The sequence below is a fragment of the Equus quagga genome, unplaced genomic scaffold, assembly GCF_021613505.1.
Source record: "Equus quagga isolate Etosha38 unplaced genomic scaffold, UCLA_HA_Equagga_1.0 146_RagTag, whole genome shotgun sequence".
In the NCBI taxonomy this organism is placed as follows: Eukaryota; Metazoa; Chordata; class Mammalia; order Perissodactyla; family Equidae; genus Equus; species Equus quagga.
In genome coordinates, this window is record NW_025796728.1 from 7459606 (window position 1) to 7477612 (window position 18007).

Sequence of the window (18007 nt, forward strand, 5' to 3'; positions counted from 1 at the left end):
ACTATAAGCTGAAAGAAATGGAAAGGGGAAAAGAATAAACAATGCCAGTGATGATACAGCAAGTTCAACAGAGAGACAAAGGGAAGAGATTGCAAGATAGAAATTTGTAGCCAGAGCAGGACATTTCTAAGTGCACGATCTTGAGTGGAGTGGTTTCAAGTGATGAAGTAATTCAGAATGTGAATATGCTGCTAAAGAGTGGACTTGAAAACCCTCAAAGATGAGGTTTAAGGAAGTTTGTGGCCTCTGTCTAAACAGTTGAAGCTCTAGAGTCAGACACACCTAAATTTGAATCCTGCCTATGCCACTTGTGATCTGAAGGTATTTAAACAGTTTCTTAACTTCTCTAAGCCTTACTTTTCTTCAGGTACAAAGTTCAGGGTAAGAGAGATGATAGTGGTACTATTCACAGTATTATTTTAAAATGTAAAAGAGAGAATGCATGTAAAAAGCTTAGCAGAGATATCATTCAAGTTAGCTTTCACTATCATTGTCATTGTTGCTATTAAAAACTGTCCTCAGGCCAGCCCCAGTGGCCTAGTAGTTGAGTTTGGCGTCCTCCACTTTGTCAGCCTGGGTTCAGTTCCTGGGCACAGACCTACACCACTCCCCCATTAGTGGCCATGCTGTGGCAGAAGCTTGCATACAAGAGGAGGAAAATTGGCGACAGATGTTAGCTCAGGGTGAATCTTGATCAGCTAAAACAAACAAACAAAAAAAACCTGTCCTCAGTTATTCAGGAAAAAAGGACAAAGAAGAAGTCACACAAGAAAGTATTGCTCAATTTCAATTCCAAGAGCCTGACTTGAGGCTTAAATTTCAAACTTCCATCCCTGTACTTTCTGAAGTACAGTGAACAGGTCAGGAACAAACACTTCACGACTGTGAACACAGAGGTTGAAGATAAAACACTCACTGGGTCTGTTACCAAATAAGACCCAAGATCTGAATGCTCAGGGCATTCTCCTCCCATCCAAACATCTGATGAAACTATTAATGATCAAGAAAATGACAAAAAGGGATGACTTCCATAAGAAAAGGAAGAGAAGATAAAGATCTAAAATTAATCAATTCCACAATTGAATGCTAAAAATCAAAATTAGCTATGATAGTCTGTACTTGTAATGAAGTGGCCACATTACTAGATAAAATCCTCAAAGAAAACTAAGAAGTGGGATGCACTCCAGCAGGCACCATCTCCAAAGTAGTCCTTTTAATGAAAAGTTAATTCTCTAGGGAGAAATTCTCAGAGAGCCTGATACTGTAAAGAAGCTTGTACATATGCACAATGAGAAGGTCTGCAACTTTCATCAGAATTTCAAAGAAGCACATGACCCCGCTATTTAAAAGCCACTTCTCACATGTATATAGTAAATATTTTTAGGAGGTTTGAAAGAGAATAGTTTCAAAACCTAACAAAACACTTCAACTTTACATTGATGGCTTATGATACTAGTTATTATTTCATATCATAACATCGCCATATAGCAACACCAAACTTACCAAAGACTCCTTCCCATTAGTCCTCCCACCATTTCTGCAGCCCTCATTAACAGGGAATATACTAGGGAGGTGTCGGGGTCAAGGAAAGAATTAGTGAGAAACCCATAACTTACAGAAGCTCGTTCTAGTCAACTACTCAAAAAGAACTGTGCTTAACGCGCCTACTCAATATCCATGATTCTTCTTTTATTCTAAGAAAAACTTGATTTTTTTTTTTCAACATATCAATGTGCCCCCTGGAAGATCAGTTCTCAGCCCATTTTGTAACTAAGGATGAACAGTAAAATGCAAGTGGAAATTGGTTGAAATTTCTGGAAGAATTCTTTAAAAGGGAGCTCCTTTAGCTAGAATGCATTTCTCTTTTTCTTTTCTTTCTCATTCCCTTCCTGCCAAGGTCAAGAGTTTCAGCAACTATCTGGAACCATTAGGAGACCTTGAAGACAGAAGATATGTGCTAAGAATGGCTGATCTATAATACAGAAAGTAGTCCAAGGTGACATCATGGAACTTTAAACCCTCCCTGGAGCATCTTCCTGTACATTTTCTATGTGAAAAAAAATAATAATAAAATCTCTAACTTTTAAGGCTTCAGGGTTTGTTGTTGTTCTTATTTATTTAGGGATTTTTGTGGAAAGAACAGGAATAGTGCCTGTTCCCACCAACCAGAATGGAAAACCTCATAATTCATGGAACATTGGGTAAAGTTCTCACAAGATCATGCCTCCACACTGGGGAATAATTAGCTCTGGACTAAACACTAACTTGTCCCTTCCCAGAAAGTCTTAAAACCAAAACTCAAAAGACCAAACTGTTTCCAAGTAACAACTGAATCCCAGCAAAAGGCTCAAGAATATTTATGAGAAGACAAAAGTATCTCAACAAAGAATACTTTTACCCAACAAGGTAAAATTCACAATGTGTAGAATCCAACCAAAAGTTACCAGGTAGGCAAATAGAAAAATATGACTCACAATGAGGAGAAAAATCGTCAATTAAAACCAACCAAGAAATGACACATGTATTAGAACTGTCAGACAAGGAGATTAAAACAGTAATTATACCTATATCTCACATGTTCAAAAAGCTAGAAGAAATATTGAACATGTTAAATAGAGATATGGAAGATATTTTTTTAATTGAGTGTCTACACATAAAATCACAATTCTGAGATAAAAAATACACTGCACAGGATTAACAGAAGACTAGACATTACACCAGAAAAGATCAGGGACCTAGGAGACAAGGCAATGGGAACTACCCAAAGTGAAATGAAGTGAGTCATAGAACACTTCAAGCAGCCTAATATGTATGTAATTGGAACCTCTGAAAAAGAAGAGGATGAAGAGAAGACATAGATAATATTTGAAAAAATAATAGCCGAACATTTTCCAAATTTGATTTAAAAACACTATAAGCCTACAAATCCAAGAATCTCAATGAGCCCTAGGCAAAAGAAACATGAAGAAATCTACACCAAGCCATCATAATCAAGTTTCTCAAATCAAGTGATAAGAGAAAAATCTTAAAACCATCCAGGTGGGGGTGGAGGAAGACACACATTAGTTATAGAAGAAGAAAGATAAGGATGACAGAATGTTTTTTCATCATAAGTAATGCAAAGGAGTAGAGAAGCAACATCTCTAAAGCACTGAAAGAAAAAAAATCACCTTCAAACTAGAATTATATACCCCACAAAAATATCTTTTAGAAACAAAGGTGAAATAACTTTTCAGACATAAAAAAGCTGAACAAATTAATCTACAGCAGACCCACTCTACAACAGTAGTGTATAAGAAATCCTTCAGCTAAAAGGAAAATGATGTCAAATGGACAGAAGGATCTACACCAAGGAATAAAGAGAGACACCAGAAATTAAAATTGCAGAGGGTAGAGTACTTTCAAACTCAGCTGATGATGTCATCACTAGGCTGAAATCAATATCAGACAAAGATATTAGAAGAATAGAAAATTGTATTGACAGAAAGATCACTTTCCAGGGCACTTGAGTTGGAGGAAGGAATTGACTGTCAAATGGTACGAGTAATATTTTGGGGTTTATGGAAATGCTCTATATCTTGAACATGTTGGTAGATTCATGGGTGTACACATCTTTCAAAACTCATCAAATTGTGCGCTTTAAATCGGTACAGTTTGTTGTATGTAAATTATACCTCAATAAAGCTGATTAAAACAAAACAAGTTGAATGAAAACTGCATATCTGGTAGATACTGTTGTTTGGCTCACTTGGAGACCACTCCGATCTCCTTTTAGAATGTCTTCTCTACTGCAGAGGCTAGAAAAGTAAAAAGAACATTTCCCATTTCTCCTCACTGTTTTCGTATGTTACTTCTTTAGTAACCCAAACAGAAACTCACTTAAGACTTTACTTAAGGACAGAATTATGTAGAGAGAAGCGCAAAGAACAAATCATCCATTTTGCTGGTATGGACCATGGCAAAGACAGCAAGTTTCTGGAGCTGATCACTTCCTGACTGTGACAGAAGTTTCCTTGGTGGCTCATTTCTGCAGAGAATTTTTGCAAGTAATCCCTAGAAATGCACCTGGAGCCTATATTTCTAGTCTGTAAACTAGATATGCTCAATAATAATTCCTTCACTTTAAAAACGAATAAAACAGTACTCTAAATAGATATGGAATTATCAAACAGTCATATCTCAGTAAAGATAGGGTGAGAGACCAAACTAGATCAACCCTTCTGTCCCTCTCTGTTACCAGAGCCCCTATTTAGGTTCATTCTATGTGTTTCATAGCTCAGTTCCAAAGGGAGTTTTGTGGATTTCCACCAGAGATTTTCATAGTTGGTCCAGAATCAAAACAGTGTTTCTAACGTCTTTGCTACCGGACTTTTTACTTTATGATCCAACTATTGGAACACAATCTTTCTGCGTAAAGAAGATTTTCTGATGCCAAATCAACAAGATAATTGCCCTAGGCAAGTTCCAAGCTGAGCTTGCTCCCCACACCCCTGCCCCCAGCCCCACCAATGGAACATCTCAAGGCAGTGTAGACTTGTCTTCTAATGTAATTTCTTTCCCTTGACTCTTTCATTGCTTCCATCTTCAGTTTTTAGTTTGGGAAAGGGAGTCATTAGGAAGAAAGAGCTCAGCATCCTTGCCAATTGTTCCGTTCTTGCCCATTGAACTCTGTTATCATCCCTTCAATGAATGTAACTGAATTCCTTTGGCACCACCCACCCTGGGTCAGTGGCAATGACAGCAGTAAAATAAAGAAGCTGCTAAATGTTTCCATTCCCTCTGCATCTCATCTCATAGTCAGCCTCCATATGCCTCTGTTTCTGTCTCTGTCTACCTCATTCTCCGGCTTTCTCTGTGTGTGTCTCTCTCTCCTCGTTTAAAGAAAGCTGTGCTGTGCAGATGATTCACACATCTTGACTTTTCTCTCTCATCTAAATTTAAACTAAATCAAACAGTTTCACGTGACTGTTTAAAACATCACAGATGTTGAGGATATTACCAACATCAGCTGCTTTTCTTCCCTAAAAATTATGTTTCACCATGTGTCAAAACCCAGCAGAGGGCATCCTTCCATTTCAGATGCATGAATACTTCAGGAAAAAGGCTCTACAATTCCAGCAGTGCATTCCATTCTCAACAGCGCATTGGAATAACAGAGGGACTACTGCAGTAGGAGGGGAATTTGTTATATAAGTTTTTCTGGAGGCTTAACCTCCATTTTGAATTATAGATTTAGAAGTAATTCTCCTTCTTTAAGAAAGAAAAAAAGGAAGAAATCTTCATCTCTGCCCTCTTTACAGAATTGGGGCATTAGCATCAAATTTCAGAAGCAAGAAGGTAGCACCTATGTGATCCTCCCTCCGCTAGGCTACTATGTATGTAGATACAGTGATCACAGAGAATAAGCAACTGAGAAAGAAATTTGCACCCTACCTCTGTTGTCTGTTGCCCTCTCTCTCTATCCCTCAACCTGAAAGACACATAGCAGCAAAGACACTACAGCCTGGTAGACTGTCTCAGAAGGAGGAAGAAGATAAGCATGGTGAAGAGCAGTGGATGGGGTACGGCCAACCTGATACCTGTGTAAGTAGGCAGTTGCCCACGAAGTTTAATTGTGAAGATTCACAGAAATGAAAATTCCACAATGAGAAATATCTTACATTATCAGAAGAATTTTTCCTGAGTTAAAAGGCAAATGCACACAACCCTCATCAGTCATTTTTTCCCTGGTATAGATGAGTTTATCGGATCCTTTCCTTATGGAAGAATATCTTAGGCAGAGAAAGAAAGAATATGAGGAGATAATATAGTATCATTCACACGTCCATTCAACATCTGGTTTTGAGCACGTTGTGCCAAGCCCTGTTCCAGGTGCTAAGAATATATCAGCAAACACGCTGTGCAAGATCCCCTTCCGTGAGGTGATGTGCAGAAGAGTGAGGGTTTGGGGAGTCGGACAGACCTTACTTTGAGTCTGGCCCTGCCACTAGCCAGCTATGTGACTTTGAGCAAATGGATTAATCTTTTCTTTTGCAAAACAGGGATAATAATTGTTAATATTCATTGAAAACATACTTTGTTCCAGGCACAGGAACTGAGCACTTCTATATGTATACATGTATTTTATTTCATAAAATCCTCACAATTAACATATAAGTTCTATTATCAGTCTCATTTTACTAATGAGGAAACCAAGGCACAGAGGGATTTGTAAATTGCCCAGAATTACATGGACATATCAGAGCAGGAATGTGAAACAAGGCTCGCCTCTTAACAAGTATGCCGTATAAGAGAGTCAATTTCTGGAGCTGGCCCAGTGGCATAGAGGTTAAGTTTGCATGCTTTACTTCCCAGGGTTCTCTGGTTCAGACCCTGGATGTAGACCTATCACCACTCGTCAAGCCATGCTCAGGTGGCATCCCACGGAGAAGAACTAGAAGGACCTACAACTAGGATATACAACTACGTACTGGGGCCTTGGGGGGAAAAAAAAGAGGAAGATTGACAACAGATGCTAGCTCAGGGCCAATTTAAAAAAAAAGGAGAAAGAAAGAGTCAATTTCTAAGGCTATCTTGAGGATTAGATGAGATGACAGGTATAAACCTGAGATGCAGAATAGTATTATTATTATTATTTGTCATTATTATTACTGCCATTGTTGTAGCTTTCTGAGACCTAAGGGTATATGTTGAAAAAATAATAAAAGAGGTTCAATACTTTAACTAGAATTCCTCTGCTTCACAATGTGGTCTGTGCCCAGCTCCAGTTAAAAGTAAGATTGCATAACGTCATAGCTATTAAATCATGGCTCCGCTGCATTTATCTTTCCATATGATGACAGGCTGCTTCTAACAGCTATGGCTCTAGATGGGATATCAGAATACAGCTTCCTTGTAACAAAACATGAGCATTTCCTGCTCTGGATTTTTCTAACCTCCTCTAAAAGCTGAAGGTTAAGACCAGATGCTGAACAAAACCAAGATCCAAGTATCCATCTGCGGTTTGATGCCGCTCTTTGTTCTCTGATAAGTGATCGTGTAGCCAGTCCCAAAACCCTCAACCGCTGGTGTCCCTTCACTCTTTGCTCTCACTCTTTCCAAAGTGCACTCTCCTCAGGCTTCTCACTGATTGAGTGTGTTCATAGATCAATGGGGGTTAATTACGCTAATGGTATTCTTCAAAGGGAGATGAAACAGACACGTTTTGTTGCTGCTCTGGGAGTTCTCTCTGCTTACTGTAAGCCTGAATTTGTGTCTCACATCGCTGCAATACCAAAATCAAGAATAATTTTAAACAACAAGCAGATAAAATTCTGGCTCCAGGCCTCATTTCTTATTGATTTCATTTAAAGACTGTCATCTTAGGTTCATTAGGTAGGAAACTGACTGTTCGATAACGGAGTATAAGAAAATTCACAAATGTATATCTTATAAATATTCCATTTTTCTTGCCTGCACGAAAAAAAAATTAGTTTTTATCCCACATGTCAAGCTTCACAATGCAAAACTCAAGTCAACTGAACATTTTTAAAATGTATCCTATTCAAAAAGGCAATTTCATGCTGATTTTTATCTCGCTGTGCTTCTGCAGAGATGAACACTGTAGCAACACACTGTTTGGGGTAGAAATAAGTGCTTCAATCCCCTTAGTTCGAACTCCAAAAAATAGCAAGTGTCCTGGTAGTTACACTGCAAATTGCCTTGTCCTAGGCTTATAGATTTCTATCAACACTGATTGGGTTCAATAAAAAAGATTTTTCTGAGCAGAGAACTCACCCCAAGATAATGGCCATCGATGAAGACCACGGGGAGGGAGGGGGCTTCGGAAACCCGTCGGCATCGTTCATCTAACTCTTTTCCATAGTCACCATTCAGAGCTATATTTTTCTCTTCAAATTTTACTCGATGGTTTTGGAAGATCTTTCTAACCAGTTCACATCTTTCAAAGGTTGTCCGTACCACACGAAGACAAGTGGTATAAATCACGACCCGGTCAAATTCTAGGTCAGTTGATGGTTGCTGAAGGGAAAACATTGCAGTGTCAGTGTGTTTGCACTTACTTTCTTACGTCTTTTTATTTTAAGACAATCAACGTTTTAGCAACTGTCTTATACATTAAAGGCATGCAATAAAAGTTGAGTGAGGGCTGGATTTGTCAATTTTGACACGTCTTTATGTTAGAACATCTGTAATCAAGAAAGGGATAACAATCAACATAATTTAAACGACAACTTAATTGACAGTATTTTTTCTGTTCTCAGTGGCATATCAAATAATGGCATATCTTAAAATTGGTGCTGTCTTACATGGCATGCCATGTGGTGAAATAAGGAACGGTCGAATTATTTTTCTCATGTTATGTAGACGTTGTTCAATTGCTATATCTGCCTCTTAAACCCAAAGTCAAATATGTGGCTGAATAGTCCAGGTTAGTATTTAGCCATTTGAAAATTCTTCTACTTATCAATTTACCAAATGTTATAGTCTTTTGAGCCATGATTTCCTGGGAACAGCAAGACCTATATCGCAGGATTGTTCCGAAGTTTAAGTAGCACAACATATGTGCACACCCTCTCTTGAGTGACAGGGCTCCCACGTGCAGTGAGAAGGCTCTGCCACAAGGAATAAAACACTGAGTGACTCAGAGAGAGTGCATAGAAACCAACACCAAAGTGGGCAGTGGATCAAAGCCAGGCATGAAAGGAAACAAGGAAACGGGCACACTGCAACAGAGGCAAGCATGTCTCAAAATCAAAGTGAAGACTCGCTATGTGAGAATCTTTTTTTCTACATTTCCTGCTACACCAGCAATCAGTGACTGCATTTCTGGCAACCCCCACGCAGCACAGCTAGGGCCATGCCAGGGAGGTCCTGACACCATCAGGAAAGATCTTCTTTCTCCTTATCACAGCCTTACTGGCAAGAGACTGAACAGAATACAGCTATATCCCAAGACCAAGGGACATGTGAGTCTTCACGGGGCTACAGTTGTTCAAAAACAACTGCACAATTGTAAACCCCCGTAAAGTCAAAACTTTGATTGGAAACCACTCCAGACATCTAAATTCTAGAACCAGAAGGTCAGATACTAAGCTCCATCACTCTGTATTCAAAGAAATCAGAGCGCTCTGCTGGATGCAAATGTACACATAGACCTAAAAACATCTAAACTCTTGAAGATGGCAATGCAATTGGTCTCCATCTCACCAAGAAAGAAGACATTTTTTTTTCCGATGATAAAATTTATGAAAGATGTAAGAATCATTTCTTCCCTCAAAAGAGTTTAGAGGCTGAGTTTAAAACCCAGAGGCCTGCAGAGGCCAAGCTGGTGTCATAAATGCTGGGCCCGGCCAGGAGTAAAGGAGATATTAGTGAGAGGCAGGGAGAGCATGACCTGAAAGGAAAAATGTTACTCAGCTTCAGGCTAGCCTCAGGCTCACAGGCAGGTCACTCAGTGTTGTCAGACATGATTACCTTAAATATAAGCTTGAAATCTGGATTCTTACAGGAAATTTTCTGCTTTCTAAATGGTAGCACCTGATTAAAAACATATTGAGACTATGTGGACCAATATATGGGAGTGCTGAATTTGGTCTGTAGACTGCTAATTTATGAACATGGGGATAGAGAGAGCATCAGATATACCCAGACTCTGTCACCAGCCATCTGTGTGTCTTTGGGAAGCTAATGAACTATGAAGCCTCAGTTTTCTCATCTGTCAAATGTGATAATAGCAATAGCTACCTAACAGTTTTGCTGAGAAAATTAAGTAAGGAAGAATATGAAAACAACTAGTGTAAGGCTTGAAATGTAGTACTATGCTAAGCTAAACAGTGAAAAAATATTATACTCCACAATGTGAAAATTTTAAGATTAAAAACAAAAGTAAATCAGTGGAAAAAATCTGTGTAATTAATGACAAGAAAAGAAGATTACTGCTATGCATTAGATTAAGAAGCATCAGTCTTCAGAGAGCAATTAATCGCCCAAGAGCTTATGGCCTCTCTTCATGTTCACGATTACGGGCAAGCAGGACTCAAGGAGCTTACTGTAAAGATGGCAGCTTTGGGAAGAGCACCAAAGTTCTTTTTCTGATGATATTATTTGAGGAATTATGCATTGTTCCTCTGGTTTCAGAGGCTGCTATAACTGCATTTGGTTGTACCAAAATGTTCATTTTCCTCAGTGGATTCAAAAGCACACTTACTTTTGAAATATTTGATAAGAAATACATTTCCCCCATGTGTAGAAGTGGGAAAGTTTAAGATCAAATCATCCTGCTGCCTCATTAACCAATTCACATACAACATATGCTCATACAACAAATGCAGGGTACCACTTTTCTTTATGCCGCTAAGAGACATGTATTTAAAAAATAGTAAAAAGATGAACTCCTATCAGGTGGCCATGTTGGATGCTGTCTCATGCAAAGGATAACAAAAATATCCCTTCACCTACTGTTAAGAAGGAGCTTTGCCTGAAATCAGTGGCTCTCCGAGAGTGGGAATATTAGAATAAACTAGGGAGCTTTTAAAAATCCCCAGAGCCCAGGCTGAGCATATACCAATTAAATCAGAATCACCGAGGGTGGGACCTCAGAAGTGAGATTTTTTTTTAAGCTCCTATGGTGGTTCCAATGTGCAACCAAGTTCTAGAGCTGGTTGGATACTGGTTGGAAATGCAGAATCCCTGGCTTCACTCCAGACCTACTGAATCAGAATCTGCGTCTTAACAAGTTCTCCAGGGAATGTGGATGCACATTACATTTTGAGGAGCCCTGGTGCAATTTCATAGGTGGCTTGACTTGACAAAGTGGATTTATGTCCCTTTAAAATTACTGCTGGTCATTCATTCAGTCACTAGAATAATTTATCTGCCAAACATGGTGCTAGGCACTAGATTTGTAATGGTGAGCAAACAATATAATTCCCGAACAACATGGAGCTCGCAGTTTAAAGTTATAAAAAACCAAAAAGTTAAATAAAGATAGAATTACAAACTGTTAAGTGCACTGCAAAGGAAATGCACAAGTTGTTAGGAGAGGCTATTGCATGAGTGCCTTTTTTTTCTTAAAGGTCAAGAGAGCGTTTTCTGATATTTGAGCTCTGATTGAAAGGATAAGGAGTTAGAGAAATTAACTAGGTAGAGACCACAGGGAAAAGCACTATGGATAAGTGCAAAGATCTTAATATGGGAAGAAGATGGTGTGCTTGAGACTCTGAAAGGTCTTCTGTTGAAACACAAAAAGGGAGAATTATAAAGTACAAATGATTCCAGACAGGTATACAGGACAAATATCATATTGTACGTTAGAGCCACTTTCAAGATCTATGGGCTTAATCTGACAGCAATGGGAAATTCCTGAAAGTTTTTAATGAGGATGGAAGGGGCTTACATTTAAAAAAAAAATTAAGGAAGCAGAGGCCAGTATGGATATATAGTTGCACAAGATGTACACTGCACAAACCTAGGGAGTGTCATTAGTAGCAGAGTCTAAATGAATGATGCCCTCAAGGTGGCATAGTGCACAACTTGAGCAATCATACTGAATCTCATTCCCAACTCCTTTGGTCTGGGAACTGAGATTGAAGACAGGATATTTCGGGGAAGGAAATACGGTTATCTATTAGAATAGACTGTTAAGTAAAATATTCTAAAAGAGAGCTTATTGCGCAACTTTTTTGTATGATTTGGAGATAGATCTTCCTAGAGTTAGAAAGTAGGCTGAATGATTTCTCAAGGTCTTTTCCATTTTTATAACATGAATTTTAAATGATATTGTCTTTGGCAAAAAAAAAAAAAAAAACCCTCTTCTACATTTGCTTTGAGTTCTTTCCCTCAACAGATTTGTCAAAGCATCTGGCCAGAAATCTAAAAGCAGCCTCTCAGTGGTTAGCTGTCCCTCTTTCCCCATCCAGAGGGTTACCATGGGAATAGCGTAATGAGGGATGGAAGCATCCGAGACAGCGCTGAGAACCCATTGGGATTTGCAGCCGGCTTGTTCTGAGAGAGCCAACCCAGCAGTTAAATAAAGTCAGGCCGTCCCTTCCTCTCCATTGATTAAAAAGGTGAGTTTTAGGCGTGTCCCAGAGCCCCACAACAGCCTGCAGCAAATGTAGATTTGTGGGCAAGGGATAGAAATTGCCGTGAAGGGGACGAAGGACTTACTAAACAGCCGCCGTTTGTCCTCCGCCTGCACCTTGTCCTGCAATAGCCACTGTGAGGCAGCGGTGCTTTAGTCACCTGGTTATCTGGGGACAATTCTGGAGCCCCCACACCCACTGGAACTGCTCTGCATTCAGGCCAAGAATTAGTCCCCACCCCCCCACCAGAGCATCAGCTCGGAGCAGACTCAGCTCCTCAGGCTGGAGCAAATCCTGTGGGTTATTTCGCCTTGACCCTGTGCCTGTCCAGCCTGGCTCTGGTTTAAAGGGCCTCCTGAAATAGGGGCCTCCAGACGAGTCCAGGAATTCAGGACTTAAACAAAAACAAAAAACGCCATGAAAGGTTACATTTCTAAATGTCAGCAGCAGACATAATGGTAATAACTTTACATTCATTTAATCATCATAATAACATGGTGTTACTGTATTTACAGAGCTAGAAACCCAGGCTCAGAGGGGATAAACGTTCTAGACAAGGTGACAGACACTGAACCACTGAACCACGTTATCGTTTGACTGCCCCCTCCCCAAGATAAAGTTGTTGCCAAAACACAGACTGCTAGAGACTTAATTCATTGCCCATGAGAATGTTGGTGATTTAGAGAGGTTTGTCTCTTTACTCAGTTATGCTCCCACATTTAACAGTAACTTAACAGTAACAGTAACAGTCCAAAAAGGTTCCTTTGAGACCGGCAAGGTGCGGAGATCTTTTCTCCTCTACCTGAAGGCAAGGAGGTGATTAGCTCAGAGCCGTACATCATGTCAGAAGGCAAACTGGGACTAGACCCAGATTTCTTGATGATCAGGCATTGGGCCAACCTGGCTCCAGGAACCGGCATTTTAAATAGCAGACACACGCCTGTGGAAGCAGGCTGTGGACCTTTTAAAGAGCAGGGAATTTTACATGCATCTCTCTCTCTCCCTCTCCATGCTACTCTGTAAACTCCCGCAGCTATATGAATATTCTAGGATGCTTCTTAATATTAAATTTAAATAAATAACCCCTTGCCCACCTTGCTCGCAAATCATCTCTTGAATTCTCAGTCTTGCATTTAACTAAGTGATTTGAAAACCCACTTTATCCACACCAGGCTCCTCCCTTAGCTTATTTCTTGGATCTGTTTCCATTCTGACCACACTCCCTGTTCAGTTCTGAGGGTGAATGGTGATGTTCTATGCCATAGCCTCTCCCCACCCTTTGACCACAAAACACGACGGGGAACTTCTCAGTGTCCCTCTGTAAGACACAGATTATAAAAATAATTATAATAACTATTGTTTGCTACATGACTCCTACAAATCTACATGCAGTTCTAGGGACTGAAAAAGGGGACTTTATGTGTGCAATTTTCATTTATCATAAAAGATAAGGATTATTATCCAAATTTTACAGATGAGGAAATTAAAGCTTAAAAATAAATTTAAGGTGCTCAAATATCTCAGGGGGAAAAGGAGCAGACCAGAATTTTAACCTGGGTCTGCCTCCTAAGCCCTTGCTCTTGCTTTAGGAAGACACAACGTAACCCTCTTAAATACAACCAACCAATGAGTCATACCACTCTAGAACTGAGTGGTAAATTGCATCATGGCAGGACTGTCACAAGGACTATCCTAGAAATTCCCATTGCTCATCCCTCCACTTCATTCTAATATCTCTGGTTAGCCGTCACCCCCTCAGGCAGATCTTCCCTCCTCATCCTGTGTGAAATGGGCCCTCCATCCTCTGACCCAATTCTTTCCTTTAGAGTACCTGGTACAGCTGGACATTATATTGTGTATGTTTATTGGTTCACTGTCCATCCTCACAAATATAATATAACCCCAATGAAGTAGGAATTCAGTTTTGTTCACTAGAAATAAGAACCCAGAGTATGAACTGGTACAAGGTAGATGCCCAATAAATACCCTCTGGCCTCTTTTCCATACATTTAATTGAAACTCAATTTGAATCTGTCTCTTAGTAACTAGATAATCTTGAACCAGTTACTTAATCTCTTTAAGTCTTAGTTTTCTTATCTGTAAAATATGGACACGAATTCCTACTTCCTGGGAATTTGTGAGGATTAAATGATTTAATGAATAGGAAAACCCTTGGTGAAGCCCAATGCATAAGAAACACTCAATAAATGGTATTTTTATTACTAATATCATTATTATTATAAAATGTTGACACACACCAGCACCAGCACTATCACCACTATTGTTATAACCAACAAGTCCAAATTCATGTATGTCATCAACTTCATAAGGCTGAATGGCAAAGTTTAACCTCATAATTACACAATGATCAAAAAATAAATCTCGTTAATGAGTTAAATTGCCACTTACATTTGTTTAGATATGCCATTAATTCTGGGTGAAAACAATAGAGTGGAGAATACACACCAGATGGCATAAAAATCCCTCCTTTCCTAAATTCAGGTTCCCCTTTGGTGGCACCAAGAAATGCATGGCAATCTCTGCATGCAAGGATTTCTGAAGAGAGTGTTTTGTTTTCATAACGCTCCAAGATCACATAAATAAATGAATTTCAGCTACTGCCATAGGACTTATCTATTTGTCCAGATCAATTACTGAATTGGACTGGACACAAATTGAAGTCAATGAACCTAATGAATCCTCCATTCAAAAAAAAAAAAAAAAAAGCACATCTGAGTTAATGGAAACGAAAGTGCCCCCCACCCCAGCCCCCACCATGGAGACCTTAAACAGGGACTGGAGTTCTGCCAATTGAGCATTAACCAAGTACAGGGAGGTTTTACTTGAAAATGTAGATTTTCATCTTCTCCTGAAAAAGCAGGAAATCTGATAACACTAGTTTTGTTGCATTCCTGTACAAAAACAATAACTGGAGCTTGGCAGCAGCTACCCCCTTTAGTGGCACATGTCTCTTAATGCCACATTTAATACCATTCCCTTGTATCTAGATAATTTCATTCACTAACATTGTCTGCATTGCTCCTTCAGATCTCAGTTTGTAATGTTGTATCCAGTCTGTATGCACACTTTTGTATGGGAGGAAACTGAGACTTAGTTTAATTATTTGAATCAAGCTATTTTTAGGAAGCAACATGTTGCTGTGGGAAAAAAAAAAAAAAACACACACATCTCAAGCCATTGCTTTGGCACTTACTAGCCACATGAACTTGGAGAAATCAGTTTACTTCTCCGGGACTAGGTTTTCTCTTCTCTAATATGAGAGTAGCTATAATCTAGCCCCTAAGAGAGTTGTCGGATCATGTATAAAACGCACCTGAAGACACACTGTAAATTATAAAACTTTACAAACACACCAGCTATCATCATCCTCCAAAGTCACACAGCTGGGAGAAGAGGAATGAGGCTCTAATGGAAAGCACCTTGCCATGAAACAAAAGCGCCTCCCTTCCAAAATGAATACTTTAGTTTCTACAGAAATCGTCACAAACATTACTTATTGGCATTTGCAATGCTGCTCATCTCTGCAGATACAACTGATATCGAGGTGAATGCCCAAATCACCATATTCAGGAGCATCCAATCCCAAAGCGATGTGCTTACAACAGAGCAAAGCCAGGCAGAAATGAATCCGGAACATCCTGTCAATGGAGACATTGAAAAAATATATTTCTCCTCTTATCCTATGAAAGATTCAAGTTGCAAAACCAGAAGAAAAGGAATTAAGATGTTGAACAATCACATCTGAATAATAAGTGCTCAGATAGTCCTGCCCTGACTACTTTCATAATACCTTTCATCTTTCTACTTTACAAAAACCCTGGTGCTCTTTCTTAAAGGGAAAAGTGCCCTTTTTCTTCCATTCTCCCAAATATACACATATCATGAATAAAAATCAAACAATGAAAGATTAAAATCTTCCTCAATTTTCTACATCAAAGAAAATGCCTCAATAATCAGCTAAATGTAGTCAATTCCTTTCAGTGGGTTTGGATGTGATAAGAATCTACTTTAGAAGTTGAAATACCTGCATCTCAACTTGATGCTTTCATAAGTTCCAGTGTGATGAAAAGAAGTGATCTCAGTCTCTGTGGAATTCACAAACAGGCTGAGAACTGAGAGCAACAAAGCCAGGGAGAACTCAGAAGTTGAGAAAATTGGAGCCAGCCTCAGGCAAATCCCTTATTCCCCCTCTTCCTCAGGTTTCCAGACTTAACTCTTATGTCGCTCTGACTATTCTGAAGGTCATGGTCCCAACCTCACCTAAATATGCTCTTCTCCAGATTCTAAACACTGTATTCGGAGGAAGAAACTGCTGGAGAGTATTTGTGGGAGGCTTGGAAGTTGGCACATGAAGCTAATATATGTCTTTCATGAGCACTGGGTCCTTTAATTCTATAAGGAAAGGTGGTACTATCATTATCTTAACTTTTCAGACGAGGAAGCTGAGCTATAGAGAAGCATGGGACAAGCCTAACATCAGACAGCCAACAAATGATGGAGGTAGGATTTGATCTGTAAATCAGAGAACTCAAATCTTTATATGACCCTGTTGGTCATGCACTGACTCTGTTTGCATCTATCTATACCCATCTCATTTGGTAGAGAACAAGAAGATAGAGGGACAGATACAGGACTGATGAATGCTAAAGTTTCACAAATATACAGGGATTTTAGAAAGACAGTATTAGGTTTCTAGGGCTGCTGTACCAAATTACCACAAATGTAATGGTTTGAAGCAACAGAAATGTATTATCTTGCAATTCTGGAGGTCAGAAGTCCCAAATAGGTTTCACTGGGCAAAAATCAAGGTGCTGGCAAGATTACTGTCCCTCCAAAGGCTCTAGAGGAGATTCCATTACCTTGCCTTCCCCAGCTTCTAGAGATCACCTGCATTTCTTGGATTTTTGTCCCTTTCTCCATCGTCAAAGTTTACTGTTGGAACCTCTCCTCCCATCGTCACATCTCTCTGACTCTGACCTTCGTGCCTCCCTGTTCTAAGGACACTTGTGACTACATTGGGCCCATCCAATAACCCAGGATAATCTTTTCATCTCAAGATCCCTAACTACATATACAAAGTCCCTTTTGCTGAAAGGTAACATATTCACAGGCTCTGGAATTAGGACATGGATACTTTTAGGGGTGGAGGAGACTCTGTTATTGAGTTTACCATAGATACATAGATGGAGTTTCACATCCTGGATCACAGGTATAGGAGTAAAAAGACTTCAAGTTACACAATCTTAAGACAGACAGGAAACTTCGAGATCATCTAGCTCAACTTGAACAAATGTCTGGCAATGTCAAGAAACATTCAAACCTCTGGTCGTTGGACTAGATCTTTCTCATCATGCTTATGGGCTTGCTTTATAACACAAAATGAGGCTAATTTTAGTAAGGTAGGCAGAAATAACGTTGTTCTTCCAAGACCTTTGACACAATCACTTGTGAGTAGGACTTCTCTCCAAGTTGCTACTGAAGAAACAGAAAAAGATATAAAAAACAAACAACTGCGTTAAAGAAAGATTTGCCTGATCTTTATCAATCTAGTGCGTCTCTTCTCTCTTTTCTACCTCTTACCTTGCAATACGCTTCCATTTGTCAAACAAGCCTTAGAAACTTCTCTGAAAACCAGACAGTGAGCATGACCAAATGAGGGAGGTACTTTGTGATACATGAAAAGGAAAATACAAGTGAACATGTTTGAAATTTCTGCCTAAAGCCAGAGGTTGATTTCGTCTGTGTGCTCCACAAAGGGATCCAGCTAATTTTTCAGTTCAGCTTCAAAGAGAACAAACAAATAACCATGAGATTTCAAAAGCAAGAAAATGTTGCCTTCCCATGTCTTATGAAATTTGCCCAAATTAGGTTGTTTTAATAAAAGCAACTAAATTGTGAGGCAC

General features: G+C 39.3%; 1 protein-coding gene across 2 annotated transcripts in view; it reads right to left on the reverse strand.

Annotated features, from left to right (window-relative positions):
* Positions 1 to 18007, reverse strand: part of LOC124232961 (glutaredoxin domain-containing cysteine-rich protein 1) — a 179795-nt gene that overhangs the window by 111722 nt on the left and 50066 nt on the right. For both annotated transcript variants that reach the window (XM_046649927.1, XM_046649926.1), the window contains exon 2: positions 7777 to 8019. In XM_046649927.1, coding sequence (XP_046505883.1) covers positions 7777 to 8019 — 243 coding nt within the window. The remainder of the gene's footprint in view (positions 1 to 7776; positions 8020 to 18007) is intronic.